The sequence below is a fragment of the Zea mays genome, chromosome 5 (genome assembly GCF_902167145.1).
Source record: "Zea mays cultivar B73 chromosome 5, Zm-B73-REFERENCE-NAM-5.0, whole genome shotgun sequence".
Lineage (NCBI taxonomy): Eukaryota > Viridiplantae > Streptophyta > Magnoliopsida > Poales > Poaceae > Zea > Zea mays.
The window spans coordinates 224,925,051-224,935,840 of NC_050100.1; the positions used below are offsets into that span (position 1 = coordinate 224,925,051).

Consider the following 10,790-nt stretch of genomic DNA (forward strand, 5'->3'; position numbering starts at 1 on the left):
ATCCGAAGTTGTATTATCTAGGTACTTTCTGTATCCGCCGCGAATATAAAAGTATCTGAATTCGTATAAAAAATGGGTATTTATATTATCTGTATCTGATACTCCACGAGTATACCTAACATGTTTTCACCCCTGGCTATCGAAAAACGGTTATGGACTACGAACTGTAAAAAAAAGGCAAGGCTGTTGCGGGATGTGAGAAAGCATAAAGCCGTTTGGTTCAAACAACTATGAAACTACAGAATTGCTCTGGAATGTCTATAATGCCCCATAACATTGTAGGAGGCTGTCGATATTCCGATATTCTAATTTATTGTAAAACTTTGTTTTCTTCACTAATTGAAAAGAAAAAATATAGAAAGGGAAACTTTTTTTTGTGCAATTTTTGCATTCACCATTAACATATGTGTCACATAAATAAATTGATATGGTCCGCAATATCCTTGTTTAACATAACTATCTCCATCTCTCACTAATATATCAAAGCATCAGCTATCTATTGCGAATGGTATTCTAATCCTCTCCGTCATCTCCCTGTGCTTGTGATGTGGCACTCTATCGTAGCAAATACTCCTTTTCAGCATCCACCCACTAATACAACAATGCTTGCTTTTGGTCTCTGCCAAATACTACTAGAACTTCCTACTACTCAGAGACGGTACTCTCCTACCAGACAACTGGGGAAACCTTTAATCGTTCTTTATTATTGCAAGCACCGCTGGATAGAAAGTACAGATGGTGCTATTTTCATGAACACCATCGGAAGATCATTCCCAGTGAATGGATTACTTTACTTACTACGCAGCAAGCAGCAACAAGCCACATCTATATACAAATCTGCACTACTCACTACACTACACATGAAAATTCAAGTTCAAAGTGATTGCAGAGTGCAGGCAGGATAGTAGAAGCATGCATCATCAGCCATTATTAACAAGCGCTGGTTGATTCGGGAGGACAAATATTAACAAGCTCATGTTGGTGGGGTTTGGTTTTCGAGTCGATTCAAATTTCACAGAGGACTGTATAATATACTAATATACTAGGACTAGGATAGTAGCAGCAGAGCAGTAGTACTGACTGCACACGCACACACGACTTTATTTGGCGACATAACAGCAGTAGCAGCTAGTACAAGCAAGGAATCGGGTTCGATTCATACGGGCGGCAGCGGCGGCTGCTCTTGCTTCTGGTCGTCCTGGTCCTCGGCGGCGGAGTCTGGATCGGGCTTGGCGGCGGAGTCGTGGCGTGGGGCGGCGGCGAGGATGAGGGGCCGGTCCTTGGCCTCGTCGTGGTCCTCGTCGTCGTCGTCGTCGTCGGTGGAGAGGTTGATGCAGGAGCAGCGCTCGAGGGAGGCGAAGAAGGCGGAGGTGACGCTTGTCCCCACCCAGGTCGCCCAGCTCTCCATGGCCGATCTGCTGCTAGGGTTACGGTGCGGGGGAGTTGGTCAAACGCGGAACGGCAGGCAGGCGAGGGAGAGGGAGAGAAGTTGGGTTGAGTTCGGCTCGACTCCACCGCGTTGAAAAGGGGGAGAGAGAGAGAGAGTCCAACGCACGCCGGGTCGCCTACTCGCCTCGCCGGCCAGGGCCGGCAAGCCCAGCAAAACTGAATGCCCATCGATTATTATTATTATTATTATTATTATTATTATTATTATTATTATTATTATTATTATTATTATTATTATTATTATTATTATTTACTAGCAAACATTGTCCTGCAGTTGCAATACATGCGCTATTCGAAGCAGTCTCGTGTTAGATTTCAATTGATTCTGCCGGTTTTAGGTCTCAGATTAGATTGCAACGATCCTCCTCGTTGTAAATTAAAAACGTGAACTCATGTCAGATCTTGCCTTTTTTCAGCTTCTAACCAAAAGCAACGGACTGCACAAACGCTCAGCTTTTCACCAGCTTTTATAAAAATTAATTCGGTAAAAATCATCCATAATTAACATAAACACATACTAGTCAGTTACCCGTGCGTTGCGGCGGCTCACAATAATACCCACGCAAATTATCCACCAAAAAGATTTGATTGTCTCCGCTTTTCGCATAATATTTTTTTATGAACGGACAGGTACCACAGGCAGCAAATCAGAGATCCACATCCCTCGCCTCCCTCACTTCCAAGGTTTCGTAGAGCAGGAGGGGAAGGGAAGAGTCGAACATACCCGTTCGTTGCCGGAGAAAGACACGACGAAGATCTGGGCATCTAGAGGCGACATAGGTAGTACACCGCTAGATATATAGGGAGAGAGTACGCAAGCGAAGAAAGAAGTCCAACCGGAGCAGCTCCAAACCGAGAGGCACCCGCACCAGGCGTCAATCTGACAAGGGCGATGTGAGTGTCTTCTCAACCCTGAACCCGCCGAAGCAACACAACACCACCACCAACTCTGTAGCATATCCGACTGCTGCCACGCTATGGACCTTGGTTGTCCAATATCTCAGAACTGGACTCCTCATCGCCAAGATAACCTAAGCGTGGTAGACGCCACCATGTCCTCCTCGACGATACGTACGGAGAAAGGCAAGAGGCATGACCGGCTCGCGTCGGTCGGCTCATGGCTGCGACCGTGGGCGGGGTCAGCAGGTTGGGGAGGAAGAACAGGGCGAAAGCCGAGAAGATGAATGGGACGTCCGATGACGGCGAAAACGATGGTGCATGCATGATGTAAAACGTCCTCATGGACGTGCAATAGCCACTGCGCGAATCGGTATCGGGGCTGATGTCGGACGAATAGAGGCGCATGCTCCTACGCCCTCTGCCGAGAATGGAGTGGCGCGGACGTGGAGGCATAAGGGGAGAGAGAAAAGAAGTAGAATGACAAACGAGGCGATGGCAACTGAGACGATGACCATAATTATTGTGTGGATGTATAGATGGCCAAATAGGTCGTGTTTGGCGAGCCGGCCCGAAGCACAACTCATTTAATAGTGTCTGGGCCAACCCGGCACGAACACCGTACGATGCTTGGGTCGTAGCCTCGGCCCATAGTGGTGGTCCGGCTTGACACGATTATTTTTTATTTTACAAAAAATCATATATACATATGCACAATTTATGTTCAATATTATAAACACCTGAGCATGATATTCTACTGGTTAAACAAATGATTTAAAATAAATATAGGGACTTTTTTTAAAACGATGACGCAGGATGACCGTTGAAACTGATGTTTTAAGTATAGTAGATGATAGAGGATATAGATGGCCAAATAGGTCGTGTCTTGCGAGCCGGCCCGAGGCACGACCCATTTAATAATGCATAGACCAACCCAGTACGAGCGTCGTGCGGTGCTTGGGTCGTAGCCTCGACCCATAATGCTTGTCCGGCCCGACACGATTATTTTTTTATTTTACAAAAAAAATTATATATACATATATACAATCTATATTCAATATTATAAACACATGATCATGATGTTGTACTAGTTAGACAGCTTTGTCCAGTGTCTCTCACCCTTCTTCTATCAGGGTGTGGGTTCAAATCCCACCTCCTACACCGCTTTTTAACATTTTACGTTGAGTTGATTTAGAAAAAATGTAAAGACATTTATAAAAAAATGACGCGGGACAACCGCTGAAACTGGTACTTTAAGTATATATAGTAGAGAAATCGGTCGAATAGAAATCCATCATTTTCTAGATCTTAAACCCTATGGACATCGTTATTTTCCTCCACGTGTAATCTCCGCGATATTCAAATTCTCATAAAATCTAATTAGAAAAAAGCTGAACGAAATAGGATCCTATGGGATGGACGGATGGGTCGAACTAAAAATGTGAGAAATCTTCTCCTTTCGGCATTAGGTATGTGTTATAATAATTTCGATGCTTTACTCCCAAAATTTATACGGTAATACAACATAATAGCAAGCATATAGATATATAGGCTATGGTCGATAATACATGTTTTTGTTACTTGAGCATCTTCTTGTAGTCCTTGAAAGTGCCCGAGAACGGGGTCACCCTGCCTTCCGACACCACCCAAAGCTCGTCCACGCTTCCAGTGATAAGATGCTCATCGTGACTCACCTGCAATGCAAACACACACTCGTCGTCTTAGGCCCCGTTTGGTTTGATTTTAGTCTCATTTAATCCCTAAATTACCAAACGGTGAGAGATTAAAACAGGAACTAAACTACTTCAGCCTCTAGTCCCTCAAAGCCTCTAGTCCCTCAAGGGGTGACTAAAAAGAACTAAACTATATTAATTTCAACTTTTGTTCTCGATTATTTCAGTTACACTAATGAAGGGAGAATACTATTTTAGTCTTCTTATGATTCATTTAATATATTCTGAAAACTTTTAGTCCCTAGAACCAAACAAGATAGAGACTAAACTTTAGTTCCCTGACTAAACTTTAGTCCTTAGACTAAAGGAACTAAACAGGCCCTTAGTCGTCAACACAAACAAACGAACGACACAAACAAACGAACGACTTGCAAGCAACGCGAAATGCAAATCATACCATCAGCACCCCTCCCTGAAAAATGAGTAAACCCTGGATGAGCGCCTCAACAGCGTCCAGATCCTGCAACACAGAGCAGTCCCTTCAAGTTCAGTTTGCCATCCTCCAAGTCATAAACAACAACAACAATCGGTACGCAGCGTGCTCACAAGATGGTTAGAAGGCTCGTCAAGGAGAATGATGTGCGGCTTCTTGAAGGTTATTTTCGCGAATGCAACCCTACTCTTCTGACCACCTGGAATCGCAATTGCTTTGGGTTAGGATCCAGAAATCAGCAATTCTGTGTTCTACACAGAAATGAGCCCCTTTGCACGATCGCTACGATTTCTACCTGATAAAGTGTACATAGATTGGAGGGCAAGGCTTCCCGAAACACCAAACGAACCCAGATGTGCCCTCAACTTCTGCTCCGGCACACCCTGCCACACACATTCTCTCACTTAAGCAAAAAGGGATATCCATCCTATTAGGCAGCTAACCATATGGTGGAGCCCATATCCAACAAACACCGAAAGAGGTGCTCTTCAAACTTACCGGATAGCACTTCATCATGTACAAAAGGGGATTCACCGTCAAATCAAGGCCATCAACATGATGCTGATTGAATACAGCCATGCGAACCTGTAAAAACATCCCCAAGAAAATTTCAAATAAACAAACAAAAGAGAGCATCCTGCACTTGTGATTGGCAGTATTATGCTAGTAAACAAAAGGAAAAAACACATTCAATATTACAGATCAAGGTTCAGAGTATTGTGTCTGATTCGGTAATGGCACTGATTGATACAGGCATCAGAACCACACCCTGACAAGTCAAGAACAGATATGCACATACTGGCAACTCAATACAATACTGTAATGAAATTCAGACAATAACGCTCAAATGACAAAAATCAAAGAAAATGCAAAGCATGTCACATGATGGTAAATGCAGCTGTAGCTACAGAAGAATGAAGCACCTTGGGAGAGCGAAATACTGTTCCAGAAGTTGGCTGCAGATCCCCAGAAATTAGTTTCAGTATAGTGGACTTGCCAATGCCATTAGGACCAACCACTGAAACAAGACAATGAGGGATTTAAAAATGGAAGAACTGCAACTTCAAAAACCAGACATTAATATGCAGTAAGACTACAATGAGTGGAACAAAGAAGAAATCATACTTGCTATGCGGCTGTCCAGGTCGATACCAAAATTCAAATTTTTAAACAAGGTAGGCCCTCCAGGGTAACCAAATGAGGCATCACTGCAAAGATAGAAAGAATATATTCAACAGAGAACACGTGGATGCCTAAAATTTGCCTTGAAGAGGTTGAAAGAATTACAAACATCCAATACAGATTTCATAAATAGCATTAGGTATCTGAAATAAAACCTGAAGCTGATGATTGGTGGCCCAGGGCGGTCATCTGGGGTTGGAAATTCAAATTTATAGCTGCAAGGAATTATCCAAGCAATTAATGAGTTGATTGTAAACAAAATACCAAAGTACAATAGTTTAGGGAGATGACATACTCTGGATCGCTGACAACTGCATCAACATGTTCCATTCGCTCCAATGCCTGCCATAGCAGAGATAAGAATTTCAAGTCAGACATCAAATTTGTCACTGAACAACATCCTTGATCAAAATTCTGGTTGGGAGTTTGTCCATACAGTATCTGTTAAGTGAAACAACTACAAAAATTCCGGTTACGAGTGAGAAAGTGTACCTTGATTCTTGATTGAACAAGTGATGCTCTCTTTGCATTGTACCGAAACTTGTCAATGAATGTCTACACAGAAAAACAATGAAAGTTCATCCCTCGTCTTCGAGAAAATATCGAGAAGCGATTAATATCTTGAACAGTTTCCAGGTATTTAAAATTTCTGTTCATCCTTGAGCTTATACCATGCAGAGATTTGTCTCAAGTGTTTGGTCGCACAGTCGCACTAGACAATGAAAGCAGGGCTAGCCCACCTTGCACAAGCTCCAGCTGCCAACAGTCTCTAATTGGCCTATTACCACATCCAAGCTAAACAAATATGCAGTCTAGTAAACGTGGTGTATCAGATAAGCTGGAAAGCTTGTTTTCTTGTTCCCCTTATCTGAACATCAAGTTTTCTTGTCCGTAATTAGTACTATTTAATCAATTAAAAAACTATATCAAAGGCAGTCATGGTGTCACCAATATCCTCTACGCTACAAAGCTATATGGTGCACTGGAAAAGATAGGTGACAGTCAATGAGCTCTTATTTGCTCTTGAAAAGGAAGTGTATAAACCAATAAAAGAGGTGTGAACACTTTGTATTTGTATAGGTCATCTTCCAAGTCAGATTTTGCTTCAGAAACTATGAAGTTTTCTTGAAAAGAGACATTTAAGCACTCTCAGAACACATGGTACTTGATAGAAATACAACCAACCTGCATGTGCTGTCTGGCCTTCTCATTTGTTTCAAAGGCTTTCTGCTGATTCTTAAGGTGCTCTTCCCTTGTCCTCTCAAATGTGTCATAGTCACCTTTGTAAGCATGTAGTTTTCTACCATGCAGATGAAGGATATCGGTGACAACCTAAAAAGTTCAGGTTGTCAAATATCCACTATAAACTTCAAATCCACACAAGAAAAGAAAAATGTGCTAGTGCAAATTTTGTCCAATTAGCTCCTATGAAATGATATTGGGTGTTCATACCGTATTCAAAAACTCCCTTGCGTGTGATACAACAATGAATGTCTTTGGCCACTTCAGGAGATAAGTTTCTAGCCATAACACAGCATGAAGATCAAGATGGTTCTGGAAAGTGATACAGCTTTAGCATGTGCAAGCAAGTGAAGAAAAATAACCCCACATTTCCAACTTACTGTCGGCTCATCAAGTAGTAGCAAATCAGGCTCAATGAACAGAGCACGTGCTAGAGCTATTCTCATGCGCCATCCACCAGAAAATTGTTTTGTACGCTTGCGTTGCATTTCTGGAGTAAAACTAAGACCCTGCAAACAATTCCTCCATTCAGAACAGTACAATGAAAATATGTAATGTGATCAGGATGATCGAATCGTCAAATCATATGTTGTTTCTGAGATCAACATGCACAAATCCTAAATGAACTGATGCACTCCAAGTATAAAACATAAAGGAACTGTGATTGCTTTTATTGAGGATTATCTATTTTAAGACGCATACTGATGCTTGAAAGAAAATTTGATGTGTAATCAAGGTAGGTGCTCAAATCAAAACAGGAGCAGAAGTAAACCAATGACATGATATTGTCTGAATGGTACAAACACAGAAATAAGACAGACCGCCAAAATTGATGCTGCGCGAGCCTCTGCTGCATCCGCATCAATGAGCTCAAGCCGTTTATATATCTCCTCAAGCCTCTTGCTGATAGAATCTTTGTCAAAACCATCCTTGCCCTTGTCAGAGCTCTGCCCAAACTCAGCCTCAATCTCTAAATCTTTCTGCAAAACAGTGGCGACAATTAGCAGATGGGCAGAACACATGACAGATGCAAAAAAAAATCAGAGGAAAACCATCAGCAGTTATGCCCCTAGTCAACCTGTTGTTGAACAAGACGAGCTTCTTCCTGCAAAAGTTGAACTCGTTCGACATCGGCGTTCAGAACACACTGCAAAGCTGTCGTATCGTCACCCACGACCTCTTGCTCAACATGCAATATCTGGCAGTTCTTAGGAATACCATCAATTGCATGCAATGCCATCGCTCTGAGAAAAGATGTCTTCCCAGTCCCGTTTCTTCCAACAAGTCCTGAAACAAGTAAATAAGAAATTCCAAAACTTGTAGGGTAGCATTTCAACGAAAACTTTTATAGATATGTATAAATAAACTGAACATGCAAGCTTCCCAGGCCCCGGCCACAGTTTTATCTACTGAAAACTACCAAACACCACAGAGTACTCACCATAGTGCCTCCCAAAAGCAAGTGTTATAGTGGCTTCTTGAATTAGATCACGACCACCAACAGTGACACTGAAGTTCTCCATATGTATATCCCTAACAGCTGGCCCACCATCATTACTGTGGTTTACATAAACAGGAGGCATTCCAGCCCTAAGTGTCTCCATCTCCGCAACATGCATTTGATATTGAACCTGTACCAGCAAGCAGGACAGTACATAGAAGAAAGAATAACATAGTCAGGAAGATTTGCGTCTGCAAATAAAATAAGAACAGAGTGGGGAAGATGCTGAACATCAGATTCAGATGTATACTACCAAGAATTGCATGATGTGGTGATCTAAGAGGATTCGTCTGCAAAATAGATTACCTCTCTTTGCCTCTCCTCTTTTCTTTTTCTCCGTTCAATCTTGGCTTTATCGCGCGAAGACAGCAGTGGTCCATCGAATACTTCAGGCTGCGGCTTTTTGGGAGCGACATCATCGTCCATCCCCGCATTCATTCGTAATGGTGTGACAAGGCTGCGCATAGCTTGTTTCGGTTTCACCAGACCATGCTTTCCAAACTTTTCACAAAGCTTACTGCAGACCTATAGTGGACACGAAATAAGACACACGTCAGTGCTTCGGACATGGTTATTAAAGTGATAAAATGTTGAAGCGCTCATGAGTACTTCTTGAGTTTAAAACGTTTAAGCAAGCTTTAAAACGTCTTTTTAAACAGCATGGACAAAATATTAATATAACATAGGTTCACATAATAATATCAAGGGAAATACCAACCTCCCATAATAACAATTTCTAAGATGACATGTCCACAGTCACAAGCACACAATCAACTAAAACGACAAGTTCTAAAATGACATGTGACAACCACAAGCACACAATCAACTAAAACGACACGTTCTAAAATAAAATGTGACAACTACAAACTCACAATCAACTAAAATGACATGCCCACAACCACTACAATGACACAAAGCATCAGGAAGTAATGAGGCTAGGCTCCAATTCAAGCTGATCTGATGACAACTGAACCGCATTGAATCACAAAATGCTGGCACTAAATCAACTAATTTGCAACCGCTACCCTCAAATTACTCACTGGATGACACATCCACCAGTAACTCGAAGCAAACAAACTAGTGCGGTGTTTCATGTTCAAATCACGCAGACAGTTAAGTTTGCTTTAATCAGAGAAGCTGGCTTCTGATAATTACATACAGAAAGAAAAAAAATAAGGAACCACAGAATCCGAGCAGTCCAGAGCGCTTATGTCCAGCACGAAGCAATGGAGACCGTGACCATATCTGATTACCGGCCAGCGAGATGGCAACCTAGTCTAGCGTGAGTACGATTAGTCAGATCGGAGAACAGACAGGCTAGTAGTAGTGGTACCACTGTACCAGGAAGGGCGAGGCGGTAGGGTCGTACGCGGGGGCGGTACCTGAAGGCAGTGCTCCTGGTCAGAGACGCACCCAGAGTCGATGAGGAGCTCCCCGAGCGCTTCGAAGATGCCGTGCCCTTCCGGGGCCCCGAAGTCGAAGTCCTCGTCGGCGAGGACGTTGGCGATGTAGTCGATGATGGGCTGGTCCACCTCGTCGACGACATCGAGGCCCAGGACCTCCCGCACCACCACCATGCTGGCGGCCGCCGCAGCCGCCATCTTCCTTTCCTGTTTGCCCTAGCGCGACGGCGAATCCGAACCAGGATGCGGCGGACAAGGGGGAGGGGAAATCGGGAGCAAGTCTAGAGACCATAAATATATTTTCGATGTTTGGAATAACAATTCGAACTTCTGCATATAAATTGTTTAGTAATATCTGCAGATAAAGTTTTTTTTTCTCGAAAGCGCAGGGGAACTGCGCCTTAAATATATTAAGAAGGAGATAATAAGGTCTAAAATAGACCACAGATTACAGCAATGACTCCTTACGGAGGCCAGTAACGCACATAAGCGAAAGAATCCATGGAAACCGGACTCAAAAACACTACTAGAGATGAAGGAAAACCAGGGGGTCAGCCATCCGGCAAAGGGGCTGCCAAAAAGGAGAGACCCTTGGCCCCAGCTAATTCCCAAAGTCTTCTCTCGTCGTCTGCCTGCCGAAGGATAGATGGGAGAGTGGGAGTTTGACCATCAAACACACATCTATTACGGTGATTCCAGATCATCCAGGCCCCCAAAGAGATCAGTGAGCTCAATCCATTCTTGATCATTCCATGAACTGTTTCAGAAGCTGTCTCCCACCATTCCAAAAAGGATGTTAGGCCCGGTTGGGGAGCAAGGTTATCCAACCCAAATTTTCAAAGCAGATTATACCAGAAGCTCCTTGCAAACACACATGAGACCAGTAGGTGGTTAATGGATTCAGGTTCTTGGTCACATAATGGACAGGTGCTTGGATGAATGAGCCCCTT

General features: G+C 43.1%; 2 protein-coding genes across 2 annotated transcripts; both read right to left on the bottom strand.

Moving 5' to 3' along the window:
* Nucleotides 1-962: 962 nt before the first annotated feature.
* Nucleotides 963-1,510, bottom strand: LOC100276462 (uncharacterized). Its single transcript, NM_001150248.2, has one exon. The coding sequence runs from the start codon at nt 1,406-1,408 to the stop codon at nt 1,157-1,159; it is 252 nt and encodes an 83-aa protein (NP_001143720.2). The 5' UTR covers nt 1,409-1,510; the 3' UTR covers nt 963-1,156.
* A 2,262-nt stretch (nt 1,511-3,772) lies between these two features.
* LOC100192636 (uncharacterized) lies at nt 3,773-10,070 on the bottom strand. The gene is made up of 18 exons (NM_001362361.1): nt 9,820-10,070; nt 8,744-8,962; nt 8,378-8,567; nt 8,015-8,223; nt 7,758-7,916; nt 7,317-7,445; nt 7,147-7,248; nt 6,880-7,026; nt 6,187-6,249; nt 5,990-6,036; nt 5,850-5,909; nt 5,638-5,720; nt 5,436-5,530; nt 5,011-5,097; nt 4,808-4,895; nt 4,626-4,711; nt 4,477-4,539; nt 3,773-4,040 (listed from the first exon to the last, which is right to left on the bottom strand). The coding sequence occupies exons 1-18, from the start codon at nt 10,036-10,038 to the stop codon at nt 3,924-3,926; spliced, it is 2,163 nt and encodes a 720-aa protein (NP_001349290.1). The 5' UTR covers nt 10,039-10,070; the 3' UTR covers nt 3,773-3,923.
* Nucleotides 10,071-10,790: the final 720 nt, after the last annotated feature.